Source organism: Prionailurus bengalensis, chromosome D4, assembly GCF_016509475.1.
Source record: "Prionailurus bengalensis isolate Pbe53 chromosome D4, Fcat_Pben_1.1_paternal_pri, whole genome shotgun sequence".
Taxonomy (NCBI): Eukaryota; Metazoa; Chordata; class Mammalia; order Carnivora; family Felidae; genus Prionailurus; species Prionailurus bengalensis.
In genome coordinates, this window is record NC_057359.1 from 78759391 (window position 1) to 78781401 (window position 22011).

A 22011-nucleotide genomic window follows, 5' to 3' on the forward strand; every position below is an offset into this window, starting at 1 on the left:
TGATTTACGTTCTTATGTTGATGACAAAAGTAAGAGTTCATTACAGAAAATACGAATATGAAGTCGAAAATAAAAATCACCTTTAATCCTCCCCAACCATAAATAAGCTCTTTCATTTTAAGATGCTTTCATTGTATTTTTAATGCAGACACACATATGTTTATGTGTAGGTACAATATGTTTGTAATATATTTAGCATTATGGGGGAGAGTATCCCGTGAATATTTTAGAAAGATATATAAGCCTTAAATTTACAGATTAGCAAATGAAAGAAAACATTCGCCAAACAGAAAATTATTCTTTGAAGAACCGGTCTTTACCTTTAATGAGCAAACACAACAGAAAGTGCTTCTTGTGGCCCTTCTGGAATCCCTTGGAGGTGTTCGGGAACACTGCCTCTAAACAGGTGAAACTTCTCACCGTGCAGTCTTATTTCCACTGCTGATTTATTTAGGAAATCTTTTTACTTCTGGAGAACACAAAGTTATGTTTTAGTCTGGCCTGAATTACTGGAGCCTGAATTAATGCGATTTGCCTGTATTTAATTCAGCTTCTTTAAGCACGTGTTCCTCCTGGTAAAATCACCTCGGGACGCAAGAACAAAACGGTAACAATTCAAATATGCAACAGCAGAACACCAGCTCTGAGCAGACCTTAAGAAATCGATGAGACGCCATTAAGGTTTTAAATCTTGCCTCCTAACCAGGAGGTGAGTGGATTGTGTTTCAGCACGGATAAGCAATTCCGGGGCACAGGCTTGCCACAGAAAGTACCCCACAGGCTCTGGGTCTCTGGAGGTGCAATTCGGGCTCTGTCAGCAAGAGCCTTGCAGCAAAAGATGCTAAGGCAGGCTGCAAGGCAGGCCGACCACGAATCTGAATGGCACTAGAGTTTGGTATAGACTGAGCACCGGCCAGCGGTCAGTGGAACGTCTGGTCCGAGATACCATTGTTGGTGAGGGATCAGACAGCTGCCAAATCACAAGTGGGTGTTGGGAATAATTGGGGGGTGGAGCAAAACGAGGCAAATGGAGGCCAGAGAGAGGAAGAGGAGGTGATGGGAAGGCAGAAGAGCAAGTGTATTTGCAGGGCACGTAAGAGGTGACCGACCTGGAAATGGACCACTTCCTCATCAACGCCCTCCTTTATCCTGCAAATTTCTTGAGACTCTTACTTGCACTCTTTGTGAGTATGCCCCACTTCCTAATACTATAAGTAAATCCTCTGAGGCAAAGGCTTAGTTGTTGTCAGATCCTCAGAAAATAGAACAACATCTAATACATAGCTAATGCCTAACAAACGTTCATTCCATCAACAGATGAAGGAATGAAACCACTTTATTAGTCCGCCAAAAGAGGGAAAGGCGAAATAGGCCCGCGAAGTGGTGACATAGCCAGGTCTGAATAACTGGAGGCACTCTGATGGGAGGTGAAGCGATTTGTACACAAAGGTTTATGCTTATCTTACGTATCAGGTACAGGCTTTGGGAAACAGTCCTGGGTCTGAAGGGAGGAGAGTTGTTTTCCTTAAATAGATGATGTTAATTAAGTTCAATGAAGGTTACTTAAGACTTTTTGCATTTTAAATATCTGCAGTGCCTGACACTGTTGAGACCTTGAGAGTTATAAGTCAACAATAAGAAGCACAGCGTTTGCCATGAAGTCAATGTAGAATGATACCAGGGGATGTGTCCTAGGCTCTAGGACCACTGGGAATTCGAGTCCTGAGAGCATCACTCCCTTCTCACAACATGCAAGACACTTGCTTTCTCCTGGCACTGATTCAGGCACAAGGACATCCATTAATTAGAAGCATGCTCCAGGCCCCTCTTTACCTCTTTAATTTCCCTTCACATGGAAGTAGAGGGCGTTTCAACGGTTGTTAGGAAGGGCCAGTGCCCTTTCTTCTCTGAAATCTGTCTCCTTGTAAAGTAGTTCACTGCTCTCCTCCCCAATAGACCATACGCTTGGGATGGAAGCTTTATTTTCAAGGAGAGAGACCTCTGGTTTTCCAGTGCGCTCTGTGTCTGGGTGGGTATACTTGTAATTCTGGGGTGTGCTATCAGGGAGCCCAGCATGATGCACACCCGAATCTCTCCTTTATCCATGTGGTGGTGATATTTAGATTTTTCAACTGCTTAACCACTCTGAATCTCAAGTGGTTTAGCATGCAGGTGACATTGGTCCCCCTAAGACATTGTCAAAGGAAGGTACTTGTCCTTATGAAGCCTAGCATCCCACATTCATGCAATAGATATGCCAATGCAAGTGCCCTCTGAAGTGTGATAAGGAGTGAAGCAGATGATGGGTGGAGAAGTGGATGGTTGTTTCAGGGCTGCCCAAGACCACTCTGAGTCTCCATGATTCACTAGAAAAAGTCACAGGACTCAGAAGGTGTCATACTCACTGTTATAGCTTATTACAGGAAAAGGACACAGATTAAAATCAGCACAGGGAAAAAGTAAGTAGAATGAGGTCCAAGAAAACCAAATGCAAGCTTCCAGTTGTCTGCTCCCTGTGGAGTTGCATGGATACATTTAATTCTCTCAGCAATGATGGGTGACAACACGTGTGAAGCGTTGCCACCCAGGGAAAATCACTCAAGCTTGGTGTCCAAGGTTTTTATTGGGGTCAGTTATGTGGGGATGCAGTGTCTATGTGACTGATCTCAGCTACTCTGACTTTATGTCCTTAGAGCAAAAACAGGCATTCATAGTAAATCACATTTGTTAGCATGGACTATCTGGTGAAATGGGTACAATATGGCTCCAGATCCCTAGGTATACATGAACACTCTCACCAGGTAGAATTCCAGAAGCTCAGGTCTCATCTCCTAGGAATTGGCCAAGAGCCAGTCTTAAAGATGGCTTTTTTTTTTTTTTTTAGAACGTGAATGGTTTGAGCAAGCCAGGTCTGCTAAGTCAATCCTTGCTTGCATAATGGTCAATCCCACAGTACTGTACTCATCTATAAAGTTAGGTTTCCTAATGTGATGGTAAAGAACCCAAAAGAATGAGGTCTATCTTTCACATAGAAGACTGATACACTAAAGAATGTTATGAGAGTTTCTTGACTGGAGAGGATCCACCATTTCCTTTTGAGGCAGCGAGGCATTTAAGTACAGGACAAAGCACATAGTAGACACTCAAGATTTGCTAGACTAAAGAAGAAACGAATGATTTTAATAACATGAGCATGGGCATTAGAGCTGATGTGAATCCTTCTCTTCCAAAGCCCCAAAGCCAAAGATGTTTTCTAAGACTCAGTTTCTTCTTCTGTAAAATGAGATGACTACGCCCGACTTTCTTTCAAAGTGTTTTAGAGAATTAGAAATGTGACCTTCAGCTCGGTGCCAGGCATATAAGTAATAAAATGGTCCTGCTTCATGAGGCACAGTCAGAAGTCAGTCATTATAGGGAGGCCTACTGTTTACCTATGACTTTATCCCTCATGTGTTGAACTGGCAATAAAACAAATGAGGGATCAAGTGAGATTTATTCCAAGGATGCAAGGATGATTTGGTACCACAAATCAGCCAATGGGATATACTACATTAGCAAAATGAAGGATAAAAATAATATGATGATCTCAATAGATACAAAAAAGTCATTTAATAAAATTCAACATTCATTTGTGATAAAAGCTCTCAACAAAGTAGGTATAGAGGAAAAGTATCTCAACATAATAACGACCATATAGAACAAGCCCACAGCTAACATCACACTCAACAGTGAAAAACTGAAAGCCTTTCCTCTAAGGTTGTGAACAAGACAAGGATGCATGCTCTTACCACTTTTATTTAACATGGCATTGGAAGTCATAGCCAGAGTAGTTAGGCAAGAAAAAGAAATAAAAGGCATTCAAATTGGAAAAGAAGTAAAACTATGCCTATTTTCAGATAACAATATTATATAGAGAAAACCCTAAAGATCCCATCAAATAGCTGTTATAATTAGTAAACAAATTCAGTAGTTATAGGATACAAAATCAATACACAAAAATCTGTTGTATTTCTATACATTAATAATAAACTATCAGAGAAATGAAGAAAGCAGTTATATTTACAATTGCATCAAAAATAATAAAATACCTAGGAATAAATTTAGCAAAGGAGGTAAAAGATCTGTGTATAGAAAACTGTAAGACACCAAAGAAAGAAATTAAAGACTACACAAATAAATGGAAAGACATTCTGTGCTCATGGATTAGAAGAACCAATATTTTTAAATTGTCCATATCATCCACAGAAAGCTACAGATTCAATGTCATCCCTATCATGGTATTTTTCAAAGAAATAGAACAAAAAATCCTCAAATTTATATGGAAGCACAGATAAACCCTGAATAGCCAACGCACTCTTGAGAAAGAACAAAGCTGGGGGTATCACACTCCCTGATTCCAAACTATATTTCCAAGTTAGAATAATTAAAATAATCTGATATTGGCATAATAACAAACCTATAGATCAATGGAATAAAATAGAGAGCCCAGAAATGAACCCAGATTAGGGACTAATTTACAACAAAAAGCCAAGAATATACAGTGGAGAAAGAACACTGTCTTAAAAAATAGTGTTGGGAAAACTGGGTAATCACATGCAAAAGAATAAAACCACTATCGTATACCATACATGAAAATTAACTCAAAATGGATTAAAGACTTGTAAGACCTGAAATCATCCACAAAACTTCTAGAAGAAAACACAGGCGGTGAGTTCCTTGACCCGGGTCTTAGAGAAGAATTTTTTAATGTGTCATCAAAGTTAAAGCAACAAAAATAAAAATAAATAAGTGGGAATACATCATACTAAAAAGCTTCCACACAGCAAAGGAAATGATTAACGAAACGAAAGGGCAACCTCCTAAATGGTATAAAATATTTGCAAATCATGTATCTGATTAAGGGCTTATATTCAACACATAGAAGGATTCGTACAACTCAATAGCAAAAAGAAAATAGTATCACAAAATGGGTTGAAGATCTGAATAGGTATTTTTCCAAGGAAGCCATACAGATGGACATCAGGTACATGAAAATGTGCTCAACATCACTAATCATTAGGGAAATGCAAATCAAAACCACAGTGAAATATCACCTCACACCTGTTAGAATGGCAAGTATCAAAAAGACAAGAGATACAAGTGATGGCAAGGATGTGGAAAAAAAGAGACTCTTTGTACACTGTTGGTTGGAATATAAATCGATTCAGCCACTACGGAAAACAGGGCTGAGGTTCCCCAAACAGTTAAAAATGAAACTATCATATGATTCATCGATTCCACTTCTGGGTATTTATCTAAAGAAAAAAAAAACACTCAAAAAGACATATGTACCCATGTTCATTGAAGAACTATTCACTATAGTCACGATATGGAAACAACCTAAGTGTCCATCACAGATGAATGAATAAAGACACTGTGATACGCACCACACACACACACACACACACACACACACACGATGGGATATTTTTCGGTCATAAAAATGAAATCTTGCCATTTGTGACAATATGGATGGACCTTGAGAGCATTACACTAAGTGAAATCAATCAGACAGAGAAAGACAGATAATGAATAACCTCCATAATATGTGGAATCTTAAACAAATACATACACAAACAAAAACAGAAAAAAAAATAAACAGCAACCAAAAACCAAACTCAGACACAGAGAACAGCTCAGTGGTTGCCAGAAGTAGGAAGTTGGGGATGGAAGAAATAGGTGAAGTTTGTTTTATTGTTGTTGTTGTTGTTTTCTTAATTTCAATAAACTTTAATTTTAAAAAGAAAAAAGGGAAAAAAAGAAACAAGGGAAAGTTTAAATGGGGATATCATCATGTCAGACTTTTGCTCTGTCAACCATGAGAAATGTGCCATGATTCAAGTATGAGAATCTTCTAATTCAACAGGATTCCCGCTTTCTACACTCAGCATGATGTTTCCATTCACTATTTCTTATCAGATGTCTGAAAAGTACACATTAAGGCTTCAAAAATATTTTTAATCAGCTTATTAGAGACTTCCATGTACAGTAAAGCTGTTATATGGCAGCAAATCCTAGCTGCTGTGAAGGGTTCCTTGCAACATGACAGATTGAGGTCAGTGTCATTAACGAACATCCAGATTGATGTTGCCAGCTTGATGATCACAGAAGATGGCAAATTCCCTTCACAAGGGGACAGAGGGAAAGAGGATTTGTCACACTAGATCATTCTGCCCATCCATTGGCGTGGCCCAGGCAGAATCCTGAACCAGATGCTTCTGGAGAAAGAATGTTAACTATCTACATAGGCTTTGAGCAGAGCACTGGAATGGAAGTCAGATGTTTTTGTTATTTTCTTGTATTGTGGACTGAATGTTTATGTACCCCCCCCCACTCCAATTCAGATATTGAAACCCTCATAACCCTGATATTTTGAGATGAGGCCCTTGAAAGGTAATTAAGTTTACATGAGGTCATGAGGTTAAGCTCCCAAAATGATTAGTGTCCTTATAAAAACAGGAAGAGTCTAGAGCTATTTCCTCCACACGAAGACACAACAAGAAGCCCTCTATGGGGCACCTGAGTGGCTCAGTCAGTTAATTGTCTGACACTTGATTTCGGCTCAGGACATGAGCTCATGATTTGTGGGGAGCTCCCAGTTGGACTGACAGCACAGAGCCTCCTTGCAATTCTCAATTTCTCCCTCCATCTCTCTCTGCCCTTTCTCCACTTGTACACACACACACACACACACTGTCTTTCTCTCTCAAAATTAATAAAGAAACATTTAAAAAAAATAAGCCCAGTATAAACCAAGAAGGCCTTCACCAGGAACTGAATGGCATCTTGCTCTCGGACTTCTTGGCCTCTAGAACTATGAGAAATAAATGCTATTTAAGCTACTGATTTTAAGATATTCTGTTTTCGAGGCCTAAACTGACTAGGACACCGTGTGTCTGCCAAGGACGCACAACCACTATGTGACATCGGCTAGGTCGCTTTTACTGCTCTGGGTCTTTGTGCATCTCTGAGAGAAAGTAAACAGCAAATGGGTGAAGTAAAAAGGACATTGCTTTCATTCAACAAATACTTACCAAGCACACACCTGGTGCCAGGGGCTGGGCTGGTACCAGGGATGCAAGAGAAATCGAGATGAAAACGGCCCTGATGCTAATACTGTGACTTCATAGCTATTCTGCCTACTTGCATATAAGGGCTGTCCGTTTATTCCACAACACACAAATGCCAGAAATGCTTCTTGCTTTTTAAGTTACGTCTTTGAGTTGTCACCATCCTGATCACCAGGATGACCTCCACCACCCTCATTGACGAAGTGCCCTCCAATCCCCTTTTGAATACTGCATTCATTCTGCACATGTGTCGTCCCAGGAAAATGAGGCAGAGGCCTGCTGTCTGCTTTCCACTGACCGCTACCTTGCAGCTATCATCGGGAGACGCTGCGGAGGGATTCCTCTTACTTGTCACACAGAGGGTCACACTGAGGTCACTCAGAAGAACGCTGGGTACCTCCCTCAGGCCCTACACTGTGTGTCCATTCTCCGTGGCACCTAGGTCAGCAGTTGCATCAAAGATCCAGTCCCCCACGGGGACGCAAGGTGCAGCCTCATTCGAGGCAAACCCAAGTTCACGGTGGCGTCTCCCGGTGAACCAGTTCTTCCTTCTGATTCAAGTACCAGTCTCTCTCCACCTACCTCCACAGTCACACCAGCCTACTTATAGGCACTGTATGAGCTTCCTAGGGCTGCCACAGACTAGGTAGGTAAACAACAGAAATTCTCACGGTTTTGGACTCTCGAAGCTGAAGATCAAGGCGTTGGAGGATTTGGTCTCTTCTGAGGCCTCTTTCCTTGGCCTGCAGATGTCCAATTTCTTGCTGTGTCCTCACAAGGTCTTTCCCCTGTGTCGACATTTCACTGGTGTCTCTTTGTGTGTCCCGTTGTTTTCTTCTTATAAAGACATCAGTCACATTGATGGGGGCCCACCCTACCAGTCTCATTTTAACTTCCCTCTTTAAAGATTCTGTTTCCAGGGGCACCTGGGTGGCGCAGTCGGTTAAGCGTCCGACTTCAGCCAGGTCACGATCTCGCGGTCCGTGAGTTCGAGCCCCGCGTCGGGCTCTGGGCTGATGGCTCAGAGCCTGGAGCCTGTTTCCGATTCTGTGTCTCCCTCTCTCTCTGCCCCTCCCCCGTTCATGCTCTGTCTCTCTCTGTCCCAAAAATAAATAAACGTTGAAAAAAAAATTAAAAAAAAAAAAGATTCTGTTTCCAAATACGGTCACATTCGGAGGTACCAGGGGTTTAGAATTTTGCCGTATGAGTTTGGGGGGAACGCAATTCAGCACATAACAGTAATTAGCACTTTCAACTACGGCACAAGATGCCATTCTTCTAGACTAAGGTGAGAATGGGACCCATGGAGTCGTGCAGTGCAGCAATTCTGCTAACCTCCCTGGACGGAGTCATTTATAGGATGGCCTCTGAAACCAAAGAAAATGCTTTTCTTCAATCTTTTTCAAAGATTGAAAAAAGCCCTTTAAAGAACACATGCTGCCTCCTGTGGGTGGTATGTGTGAAGACACAAAAAGGACAGTCCTGAGTTGGTTACTTCTTGTTCATTTACTATGAGCCTGTATTCCTGAAAATAAGACACAGTTCATCTCTCCTCATAGGTTGTTCTGCTTCATTAATGATAATTAATAACAATAGCTAATATTTATCTTGTGTTTATTATTTATCTGGTGCTTTACATGCATTATCTCTTTTAATCCTTCACTCTTAGGAAGTCAGTGTAAGGATCAAAACCAGAAATGTAAGGAGGTAATGCACTTCCAGAGGAATAGTGGACAGGAATATTTCTTTTCTTCCCACTAAGTGTGAGGTGCTATTCTAGGTTGTTGTTGTTTTTTTTCTCTCCATGGTCTCTTTCAATCTTCATAACAGCCCTGTGAGATAGGTGTGAATATCTCACATAAGGATGAGGAAACGAGGCTCAAAGAGATGAATTAACTTGCCAGATCACACAGCTAAGTCTTGATATTGGCCAGGGTGCACCCTGAAAGGAAGTTGACTCCAGAGTTTGGGACCTTAACCACTATTTTCAAGAGGCTAGTGGGTTAGATGGATTTCTTGTGTCATCCCTAGGATGACCAGAACTTGATATGAGACACTATTCTATGGAGTGGATCAGTTCCTGGGCGAGTAGTTGGTTGGTTCAGACACAGTTGCTGCAGGTGAAGAGGAAGATGACCACTCAGTGGATTTTACCTTGTGTTGGAAGGATGAAGAAAACGATAGTCGGTGATAGATAGTCCAATCAACCAGCCACTGGGCAATCATAATGGTATATGGGGAGGGGCAGGAGGGGCAAACCCTGTGACTGAGAGTCCTAAAATAGGCAAAATCAGAAGGAGAGGAGGCAAATGAGCTCAGGCTTAAGAATAAGACTCCGTACATTAGGGTAAGGGTGACAATATGGAGGATCTCTTCACTTCAGAAAATTAGGCAGGAAACCACACCAGGAGCTCAAGACACTAGACCAGGGACCCAAGCACTGGGATCCAAGCATGGAGTGGACTACAGAAGGGCTGATTGTATGCTAGAGAATGTGATCACATGCTCGAAATTCTGCAATGGCTGCCAGTTGCTGTTAGGATAAATTCCAGAAATGTCATGAATCGAAAGACTCTGCATAACTACATAATACTCATATATTCTGCTCCTACTCCTCCTCACCCTCACCCCCAATTCATTCTCTCCTCCCCCTCCCATCTTCTCCCCTCCTCCCTATCTTTTCCTCTCTGTCTCTCTCTCTCTCCCCTTTCCTCTCTGTCACTGAACTGGACCATTGCATAGACTGTTACTTCACATGGAACAAATTTCCCTTCCTCTTTTTGTGCAACTCTGACTTATCATTCATGACTCTTATTAAATATCACATCTTCTGGTGCTTTTCCTGACCTTCCCCCTTCACTGTCCATTCTAGGTTAGGGGTCCATGCTGTATATTCCCACAGCATCTTATACTTTCCCTCCTTAACATGTATCACACTTAAAAATTAATGCCTGTCTTCCTCTCTAACCTTCCAGCTTCCAAAAAATATCTGTTGAAGGAATGAATATAGAGTTGAACTCTAACACCTTCAATCTCTACTGAGCAAGGACAGTATTTTCTCTGGATCTTACTTTGAGATTGAATTTGTAGATGGCAATCAAGAGACTGCAGCTGTTGGGAGAGGTGGCCACATGAGCTAGAAACTGGGCATGTCCTGCTGGCCTCAATTGCCACATCAACATTCAGTGAAGCAGACTCACCAAGCCCTTGGCTTGGCAAATCTTTCTTAGCACATCGAATTTCTGCACCATTTGAAGGAAAGAAAAAAAATCACTCTACATTTTCCCAGTAATTTAGACTGAGTATTTTCCCCTATGCCTGCCTTCTGCCCAATCTAACCTCTCAGAAGACTCTCCTCCCAAGTGCTTTCAATTTGCAGGTGTCGCTTGTGCTGTAGGTGGGGTTTAAAGCAAAAGTTTGGTCCTGTTCAGGAGCTCTGGTTCCCAGAGTTCACTCCACTGTTCCTGTTTGGGTTGCTAAGCAACGTCCCTGCTTGCCTGGAAATGGGGTGAGGCTGTACCAGGCTTTGTCAGGGACAAAGCTGGGAACAGTCAGTTGGAGCTTCTTGTCTTCATTACTTCTCTTACCAGGTCAGTCTTCTATTCTCCTTTTCCAAGATTCCATTTTTATAACTTAAAAATGATTTCTTCGATTGCATCCTGCCCCAATTTGGGGTTTTAAATATGTGTGTTTCTGCAGTGCCTGTGAACTTTTGGAAGACAGGGATTCATCTAAGTCTTTCGCCCAGTTCCTGGGCAGTAGACAATTCCAGAGGAGTAACATAAGCAACAAGGGATGCCAAAGGACCTGAAGGGGCCCCAATTTCAAGTCCCAGTCTTGAGCCATGCCTGGCTCAGAGGAATAACCAAAGCTAACTTTTACTGAGTGCATAAGATGTACCAGGGAGTTCTGGGCAGGCCCTTACCTGCACTAACTCAGGTAAGAGGAGGAAATTTGGCAGAAGAAAACATTCTTGCAGCAACCTGATGAAGTGGGAGTTATTATTCTCCCCACATGACAGATGAAGAAGCTGAGGCACATACACTTTAAGCAATTTTCCAAGGTCACAGAGTTTGTAAAGGGAACCAATATCGGAACCTCTTCAAGCCTTAGATCTCATGCTGCTAACTACTCCATCTTACCACTTAATTTTGTGCTAAATGTGTAAATTGCAAAACTAAACGGAGGTCACCTGGCTTTTGCGGTGCTCTATTTTCCTCACCCATATGATGTAAATAATAGCAACTCTCTCAGGGATTCATGAGGATTGAATTAGATACATGGTAAATACCTGGGACATCATAGGGGCTCGGTAAACATTACTTGCCTTCTCTTCCTTCTCACAAAATGTGTGCTGAATCCCATTTCCTAAGACCTGGCTGACCTGGCTGACCTCACAAGATTAGAAGGTAGAATGGGCTTGCATATTCCCCCTTTCCATAAACATTGCTTGAGAAAATACTTGTAGACATGGTTCTGTTTTTAAACATTTAAAATCCCTAATCACAATATAGTTAATATAGTTTCTCCATCCTGCCTTTCTGCCAATAAAGTCTTTGTGCCACTGTAAGAAAATTGATCTGCATGTTATGGCCAAAGATGACAATACTGGGATGGGGAGATGCAAATATTTTAAGCAAGTAGCATGACCACAGGAAGCTCTACCCACTGTTTGTGGAAGTCACTGTCATCCTCCCATTCATCCTGGAGCTCCCCTCCAGCATTGTTGAGTCTACAGTGGATGGGCCTAGGGTGGGTTTTCAGGAGCCTGGCATCTGACTGATTCCTTCCCCACCTACTATGTTGGAACGTGGGAATTGGCCCAGTTGGAGATCAGAAGACTTCCTCTTCTTATGATAGCTTGGGGAAAGACTATAGTTTCCATCTCCTGCTCACCACCTCCTCGCTCCAGTCCCTCACCACTGTGCTTTTCCAGAGAAGAACAACGCCCAAGTCAAACGTGCTTTGCCCGAAGAAGTAGTGGCTATACCTGAAGCCAGTGAGCATCTCTAAGGTGTTTTGAGAAGGAGTAAGAAATGCATCTAGGGCTCTGAGCCAGATCTTGCCCTTGGAGATAGAAGGTCTGTCCTAAGACAGCCCATTCCTCCTGGGTGCCTGCTGAAGCTCTGCGACTCCAGGAGTCAGTGCATTTAACACCATCTGGATACCCACCCTTGACTCTGGCTCCCAGAGGAACTGAGTGGTCTGTACTAAAGGAGTGGCACTAGGTGCCTTTTAAGGTCTGGATTATTCCTTTATTTTTCAAGTATGTATGTATGTATGTATGTTTATCTTTGAGAGAGAGACAGGGCTTGAGCAGGGGAGGGGCACAGAGAGAGGGAAACAGAATCCGAAGCAGGCTCCAGGCTTTGAGCTGTCAATACAGAGCCAGACGCAGGGCTCCAACCCACAAACCATGAGATCAGGACCTGAGCCGAAGTCGGATGCTCAACCGACTGAGCCCCCCAGGTGCCCCTCAAGTTTTTATTTTAAGTTCTAGTTAACATATATGGTTATGGTTAACATATATGGTAAAATTGGTTTCAGGTGTAGAATTCAGCGATTCATCACTTACATATGACACACAGTGCTCATCGCAACAAGTGCCCTCCTTCATGTCCTTCACCCATCTAGCCCATCTCCCTACCCATCTCCCTCCATCAACCTTCAGTTTGTTCCCTATAGTTAAGAGTCATTAAAGGGGGCATCTAGGTGGCCTAGTTGGTTGAGCTTCTGACTTAGGTTTAGGCTTAGGTCATGATCTCACAGTTCCTGAGTCCGAGCCCTGTGTTGAGTTCCTTTTGTCAGCATGGAGCCCACTTTGGATCCTCTGTCCCCTTCTCTCACTTCCCCTCCCATGTTTGTTCTCTCTCTCTCTCTCAAAAATAAGCATTAAAAAAAGATTTGTTTCCCTCTCTCTTTTTTTTTCCCCTTCCCCTATGTTCATCTGTTTTGTTTCTTAAATTCCACATATGACTGAAATCATATGGTATTTGTCTTTCTCTGACTTATTTCACTTAGCATAATACTGTCTAGCTCTATCCACATTGTTGCAAATGGCAAAATTTCATTCTTTTTGATGGCTGAGTAATATTCCATTATATATAAAATCTATATACCACATCTTCTTTATCCATTCATCAGTTGATGGACCTTTGGGCTCTTTCCATAGTTTGGCTATTGTTGATAGTGCTGCTATAAACATTGGGGTGCATGTGCCCCTTCAAATCTGTATTTTTGTATCCTTTGGGTCAATACCTACCAGTGCAATTGCTGGGTTGTAAGTTCTATTTTTAACTTTTTGAGGAACCTCCACACAAGGTCTGGGTTATTCTTACAGATAATTTAGACCACTTATTTGCACTTATGAGACACGCTAGGTGGAATAATTAGGAGGCTTATTTGCGGACACTGACAAATCATCACTAGCAGTGTGACCACAGGCAAGTTATCTCATCCATTGAAGACTCAGTTTCTTCATGTGTAAACTGAAGTGAAAATTACATCCACCTCACTGAGTTGCCGTGAAGTTAAATGAGATTATTGCATTTAAGTTCATCAAATCTTATGACAGTGCTGGGCTGGTAAAGCTAGCTCAATTGATTCTAGCTATTATAAAGATGATTCATTTGCATATATATATTACATTTTTATTTATGTCACTTATTTAACAAATAGATAGGCTTCCTATATGCCAATGATTCTTCTAGGCTCTTGAAATGTACTTAATTTGTAGAACAACCTTATTAGAAAGGAACTATTAAGAACCTCATTTTTATGGGAAAATTTGAAGCACAGAGAAGTAAAATACCTCAGTCAGGTCACATAGGTAATAAGTGGCTGAGTTCTTTAAAAAAATTTTTTTTAATGTTTATTTATTTTTGAGAGACAGAGCACAAGCTGGGGAGGGGCAGAGAGAGGGAGACAGAATCTGAAGCAGACTCCAGGCTCTGAGCTGTCAGCACAGAGCCCAATGCTGGGCTCAAACTCATGAGCCATGAGATCATGACCTGAGCCACAGTCAGACGCTTAACGGACTGAGCCACCCAGGTGCCCCATAAGTGGCTGAGTTCTAATCACTGCCTCCTTCTTCCTGTCTTCTAGGTCTGTGTTCTCAGCCACAGCACCTGATGCCAGTGATTTTCTCATATCAGGAATAATGTTGACTTGTGATGGTTAATCACTAATCTGGGGATTGGGAAATTTGAGTTCTAATCTTCGTTCTGTAGATGCCTAATAATTCAGGAAAACTCAGCTCATAGGGTTTAATCTCAGCATCCTGTTGTGCACTAATAAAAGATTAGGTGACATTATTATTAATTTATAATTACGTGTTATACAATTAACACCATATAATTAACAATCCCTTGACAGTGTTTATAATCATCCTCTAATTTATAGGAACATTACGATTTCCTCACTTGCACAGGCCTGGGGCAAAGTCAGACCAATTGCTGGTCCCTGGTTCAGGCTTGCAGGGGTCACCTGACAGAAAGAATACAACCATCTGGGTGACATCAACACTAAACTTTAGACCTGCACCTTGTGTATTCTTTCTTTCTCCTATCATCAGCTCTGAAGCTTTCATTTAAATTTTTTATCAAAATCATTTTCTTCATGGAGTAAATAGCTCCATTTAGAAGTTTTATTGACACTGTGAGATCTTGATTATAGAGAGGCTCCTTGTTCATTCTTAGGGAAATATTGGTCCCTGGGTGGAGCCAGGACAGTTTGGGGAACACCTACCAACCAAGGAAGTTCAAGAATGGAGGTCAGATACTTAGAGAGCAACTCAACTTGTGATTCATGAAGCTCATTTATTTACTCAAGCTACTTAATAGAGGTTTTATTGTTGTTCCTCACCCATCCCCCTCCCATTTTACTGATTAAACTCTGTTAAGGACTAAATTTTTGTGCCCCCCTCAAAAATTCCTATAAAAAATTCTGAGTTCCAAGGTGATGGTAATAGGAGGTAGGAAGGTGATGTCATGGGAATGAAGGTCTCATAAATGAGACCCCAGACAGACCCTTGCCTCTTCTGTCATGTTAAAGCACAGTGGGGTGACAGCCTTCTGTGTATCAGGAAGAGGATTCTTACCAGACACCAAATGCCTTGATCTTGGATTTCCAGATCTGTGGGAGATAAATGTTTGCTGTCTAAACCACCCAGCCTGTGGTATATTTTATTACAGAAGACAGAACTGACTGAGACAAACACCTTCTCCTTCAAACTTCATGTATAATTGTATTAGGTTCAGTGGACTAGACTCTGTCCTCTGATGATGCCGTATGCATTGCAGCATCCCTGCACACCCCTTAACCATACTCATAAAAGAGTTTAGAGGCCTCTTTCTTTTATTTAGTACTTATATTTGAATATACCTACTGAAAACATTTGGGATTTAGTATACATGGGGTTTTATTAAAGTGACCATAACTGCCATTTTCATCAGGATGTTTATCTCTATGCCTTCCTGGAGGGCAGGATTCTGCTGTATGAGCTACATTAACTTGACTTGTGATCCTAGACCAACATACACTTGACATAATGAAAAAGAAACTAAAATCATGCTAAATGTTCCAAACTTGTAGAATAACTTTAGCTATGACTCCTCATCTCTGAAGGTTGAAGTTTAAGTTTTGTAGAATAGAAACTTTAGCCTAGATCCAAGGCACTTACTGAAAGTTTGTAATCTTCCAGAGTGTCCAAGAAAGGTCATCAAAGGATCTATGAAACATTATTCAAAAGTGTATTTGATGGCACGTTTTTATTGGGAAAGAGTCCAGAGCTTTCACATTTATCGGAGATCTGTAATTCCCCCAAATTAACCATGTGATTTTGAGGTGATTTTCTGCCCCTTAATTCAAATCTACACCATTCTATTCCTTGAATCCATCTTGATTTGTGGATTTGTTGAGAGGGAAGAAGGCTTCTCAACTGAAGTAGAGAGAAAGTATACCATGTGCATTGACTCAGAATGCTTACAATTACATCTGATATTGAAAAGGAATACATGACCTTACATTTGTAACTAAAGGCTCTGATAATGATTTGGAGAGAGAACAGATATTGAGAAAGGAGAGCTCCTTCTAGGTTCTTAAGGTTGACAGGGCTAGAGCCACTGATAACATTTAGTTTTCAGGAAGAGAGTGATCTCCACTCAACCGGAGTTCCTTATACAATCCAAGGATTTGAGTAGATCCTCAATTGGAAAAATGCTCATACATGAGATGGTAGTGACTAAGAAAAAATATATATTATAATGTAATATAATGCAATATAATATATAATATAGTATATATTACATATGTGTCTATCTATCTATCTATCTATCTATCATCTATCTATCTATCTGTCTATCAAGAGAGAACATAACTGTGTGAGTTTGTATCCTATTAGTTTAAATGTCATGGGGTAATTCTTGATTCTTTATTGGAAAGATTATGCTAGACAACCTTTCACTTAGTGATAGTAGAGAAGGAACCATAATCATGGTCGGTGTTGAAAACCTTGTGGAATAACTTTAGGTATAATTCCTCATCTCTGAAGGTTGAAGTGTTACAGATTTTTAATGACCCTTTTAGTGTTCAGAGTCTATGGTTCTATGAGTCCACTCTTGTCTCATTTTCTCTGCTAAATTTACCATCTTTAACACTAAAGATGTATTTTGCCTTAAAGTCTTTTTCAACTGTTATTAACAATGCTGCATCAGCTTTTTAGTTAATATTTGTCTAGCATATCTTTGTTCTTTTATTTTCAAACTTTCTTTCCCTTTATTATTTTAACATATAACATGTAGTCTGACCACCTCTTTTTACTTGTCAGTTTTATCCAATTACATTTATTGTGAATATCTGTATGGTAAGTTTTGTTATTATGTCTATGTGTCTACCAATTTTAATGATTCCTTTTTCTCCCTTTCTGCCTTAATTTTAATTTTTTTATTTGTCCCTATTAATTTGAACATTATACAACCTATAGCTATTATTTTAGGGGTTAATCGCTCCACACTTTTAACTTTATGGTCCCTTCCCTTGATCACTTATCACTACATATTGGATCCATATTATTCTCACTTTCTTTCCACAGAACAGAAAACAGGAGAAAATATTTGCCATTGAGAAAATTTTACCAGCATAGAAAACCCAATAAGATACTTTACATTTAAAATTATATTCTTAGACCTGAATAATCCCAAAGCCTCTTTTCTTTCATTGTGTCCATGTGTTTTACTTCCAATCTCTTCCACTTTGTGATGTGTAGTCTCTGTGCAAATATGATTTTAATCATTGAAGGGAGCCTTGCTGTTAGTATGACCTCTTCTTGCCCTCCTCTTTGAAGGGGGCAGATATGCCAGGGTCCAGAATTTTCCAATGATTTTATTTGATGGCTAATTAATGGCTTTCTGTGGTTTCCATGGAAATGCCACGCTTTGCTGCCAGGCCTTATCCAAATGGGCATTCTATCCACCCTTTTGCCTTAGCATCAGCATATTAATCAGACACCATAGGTCCTTGGTTGCTGCATCAAATTGGTAAGACACTAATTGAATTAAAATCTCACTTGAAGGCTTCAGGCTTCTCTTCCTCCCAGCTGGAGAGGAACCTTGTTAGCTCAAAGGGCCAGACCCATCCAGGAGACAGTGGAAAATCCACAGAACTTTGTGTCCTTTTATAGCAAAGTATTTTTCATTTGCCTTGGAATAAATATTTTGATGTCTGCATCTTTCTCGCCCCTTGAAAATCTCTCTATTTCCCTGACCTTTCCAATCACTGGACATTGTTGTATTCTCTTTGTAATATGAAGTGAAGCCGTTGGTATTTTCAAGGTGAAGGAAAGAGGATTTTCTTGCACATACGAAGTGGTAAAGTCAGGCGAAGAACTCAAGTGGAAAGCCCTAACTGAATTATGATAAGGATTTGGTGGCACAATGCCTATGAAGTACAGGGGTTAGTATAGCATGAGTCTTTGAACTACTTGGAAGGTAGAGATGAAAGGAAAAAGGAAGAGAGGCAACTGAGAGATGGTCAGTCTTAAATTCATTTTTCAGGTCATGAAGTTCGTGGATGATGGTTTCAACTTCTCATACAGAGTTAAAATCCTCACTGGCCTTGTTAGGCTTACCATTTAAAATGACACCTTTCTAAAGCTGTTAACAGACCCTCAAATATACTGTGCATATTTGTACCATTTATACCTTTGTGGTTTTGCCTTCTCTGTTCCTTTGGCCCTTGTGCTCCTGCTATTTGCCCAAGTCTGATTCACTTCAACACTCAGAATAAATATGCCCATATAAAATGTCTTTGCCAACCCCATTAACGAGAAAATTATTTCTTTAGGGCTCCTCTCTCTGTGTCTGACCCCACAATAGCACTCACTCATCATGGTGTACTGTAATTATTGTTTATTCTTTAAATTGATTCGTAAGTCTGTATTTTTCATTAATTTGTGAGTGGCACAAAAGTATAGACCATGTCTTTACGAATTTTTGTTTCTCTGACATGCCCTGCTCATATAATAGGCACTGGAGAGATGTTTGATGATCTGCTGACTTTCTGCAAAATCTTGTGCTTGATGAATAGCTGCTATGTGATCTCTGGCATGAAAGAATTTCCAATCTAAATGAATCCTGAATCTTCAAAATTTAAGGTCCAAAAAAACTATGTTCATGTGAAGTGCGTGTTAGTGTTAAAGTTGGTATCAGAATATATGCTAATTCATACTAAAAACTGGAACATTAAAGTTGGAATTTACCATTACAAAAAAATAGTAATAAAATGAAAAGACTTACTCCCTCCTTCCCACCCACCCACCCCCAGCAATACACACACACGTACATACACATACATACTAGGTAATTGTTATGCACTGAAGCCCTCTCCTTCTTTCCTCTTAAACTATATTGGGGATGATGTTCCCTTTGAGTCATATTATCACAGACTCGGCTGACACTTGAGACAGGTCTTTCTATTTAATCTAGGACAGCATTAACTTGAGACAGAGAAATGCACATTCCAGAACTAGAACCAGTGAGTAGAAGGTATGTAAAAGCTGGCCAAGGTATAGAAGAACTATCTAATAATTAGATCTGTCTCATAACACAAAATGGAATGAATCTTATTGTTGCCTTTCAGTAAAAGAGGAATGCAAGGAATGTAGAAGATAGAGCCAATTGGCTTCCTATCCTGGAAATGGTCCAGGCGGTGAACAGCAGCTATCTCCCCAAGACGGCAGAGAGGAGATTCGCACTCTGTGCACATGTTTAGACCAGAGGGATTCCATTTTCTCTTCTGACCCTGAAATTTGTGATCCTGTTCCTCTGACAATACAGAAATGAAGATTCAGATGCTCTGAAGCACCTCTAGAAAGTACCACTGCAGCAAAAAAGATAAACATAGAGATCCTGAATACTACGAAGGGATATCTGCCCAAATCCTCTGCAGGAGTGCTTTGAAATGAGTTTTCTTTCTTGAGTTTCTCCTTTCAATTTTGCTCCGAAGTCCCAAAATAAGGCTTCTCACTTTCATAGATGCCAGAGAAATGGCAGTGTTAGTTTGTGCATGCGTGTGTGTGAGTGTATGTTCTGAGTTAATGAAAGGATCATTTTTTAGTGACTTGGGGGAGGTGCCTGGCAGAGGAGTGAAGTGAGGAATGCAACTTCAGAACCTACCCCGTTTTAGTCTATTGTGGTTATTGATTTGTATTTAAATGAAATTTTAATATGCAAAGCACTACTAGGAAATCTGACACCATGTCTTTTTGGAAAAAGTAGGTGAAAGGAGTCTCCATTAAAAAAAAGGGAAAAAAAAGCTATCAAAACAACCTGAGACTGAAAAACATTCCGTCCTGTGGCAGTGTAGCTGGAAGAGAAAAACCAGAAAAGAGGCCAGAGGAATTTAGAAAAAGGAGCATTGCCAAGGGGCTCAGAAGGCAGAGTTCAAATCCTTCTTCAGGCAGCAACCGTGGGTTACTGGGCGTGCCATTTCTCCCCACGCCTGTTTCACAAGCTAAATCAAGGAGTGTGACAGCTGATGTATAAAGTTCCTTATTGTGTTAACACCCTGTGATGAGGCTTATGCTTCTCCCCCTAAGCCCACCTGTTGTCCCCCTTCAATTAGCTTCAGTTCATTCCCAATGAAAGAAGCTCTACGGGTAAGATAGCACTGTCGCCCCCGTGCAAGAAGGAGTCGAAAGAACCACAAGGAATTAGGCATAAAGAGGGAAGAAATCATAACCCAAGAAATATCTTTATGTATGTCCATTTCCTCCCACAAGGAAAAATGGCAGTGTCGGTTGTACATTACATATATCTCTCTTTCTTTTTAGTGTTTAATCTTAGCACCTGCACAGCAGAGATCTTTGCAATTCATTGCATATGCTCTCCCCGCTCTCCCCCCACAATACAGCACCTGAGGCCTAAGAAGCAACCCCTCCAAGCTCCTCCAAAGGCTGAGACCCTTCTTCATGACAGAGTATAGAAATAACAAACATGCCCAACGGTTTTATACAGTTGCTAGAACGTTTTAGTTTCCAACGAATGCAGACTCTTCCTCCTTTTCTTTGAATTATGAATTACATTTTACAAATTGTTGTTTGTGTTGCTTTGCTTTGCTTTGTTCTGTTATGTGTGTACAACAAAAGGGAAAGCCCGTGGCAAGGAGTCCCCAGGTTAACAGAGTTTGGCCGTCATCTGGTCCGACTGTTTGAGGATCTCGGTGTTGTAGAGGTCCAAGGCGTGGTTCACCCTGATGATCTCGCTGTTGGTCAGTTTCAGGCGATGCTTGAGCATACAGGAGAACAAGTCCAGCTGGGGTTTCCCCGGGGCCACAGGAGGGGCCAGGCGGTTGATTCGGTCCCGAATATCCAACAAGAGGAGCATCACGGACGAAGAAGAATAGAACTGGCCGCCTTGCGTGTAGGACTGGTTGACCTGTTGCACGGCGCTGCGAAGGAGGTCGGCGTTGAAGCGCAGGCTGTACCCGAACACCTGCACGTCGGAGATCTTGATGTAGAACTGCCTCTTGGAGGGATCGGACAGGTCCACCGGGCCCTGGCCGGTCTCATTACGCAGTAGGGTAGGTAGCCGAGTCCGACTACGTAGGTAGATGTGGACCGTCTCGAAAAACGTTTTCCACCGATTGCCCAGCAAGAGAGTCCAGTTGTAGCACTGGCTGTTTTGGAGACGAATCTTCTCCCAGCGCGGGTAGCCAAATTCCCCGAAGGGCATGTTCCAGCCCTCCGAGTGGCTCCCGCTGAAGGGGTTGACGTAGACAAAGAACATGGGGTCCAGGCTGCTGTTGCGCATCTGGCAGATGCGCATGGACATGCCGATCACCATGTGGATGAAGTCCATGCGGTTCTTGTTGCTCTTGAGCGTGAGGGACAGGCGCTTGCGCCACCGGGGATCGAAGAAGGTGTCGAGGCGGATCTCGTTGCTGATGAAGGTGGTGTGCACGTAGAGGCGCGAGTCCATCTTCTGCAGCAGGTACTTCAGCTCCAGGTCCTGGAAATCCAGGTCGGTCTCGAAGCTGATGAACTGCTCGCTGCGCTCCGAGTCCACGTTCTGCGGTTCGCAGCGGCCCCGGTACAGCTTGTAGCCCTTGTTGCAGGAGCCGCACAGGGAGATGTTGGCCAGGCTACACATGGCGCAGCTGTTGTTCCCTCCTATGATGCAGGGGATGGGGCGCTGGCACAGCGTGGTGCTACCGTGGCACACGCAGCTCCTCTGGCTCTCCAGGAAGGTTCCCCAAAACCCGTTCTCATTGCAGTAGAGGAGCGACTGGACCCTTGCAAGCCATTGCTGAATTGTCCTGGGGGGGGGGGGGGGGGGAGGTGGGCGGAAGGAAAACGGAGATCATTAGCCACCAGGGGGCGGGCTGGTCACGGTGACCCAACTGAGTA

General features: G+C 41.8%; 1 protein-coding gene across 3 annotated transcripts in view; it reads right to left on the reverse strand.

The window, feature by feature from the left end:
- Positions 1-20338: 20338 nt before the first annotated feature.
- Positions 20339-22011, reverse strand: part of BRINP1 (BMP/retinoic acid inducible neural specific 1) — a 175520-nt gene continuing 173847 nt past the window's right edge. For all 3 annotated transcript variants that reach the window (XM_043566985.1, XM_043566982.1, XM_043566983.1), the window contains one exon: positions 20339-21920. In XM_043566985.1, coding sequence (XP_043422920.1) covers positions 20780-21920 — 1141 coding nt within the window. In that variant the 3' untranslated portion in view covers positions 20339-20779. The remainder of the gene's footprint in view (positions 21921-22011) is intronic.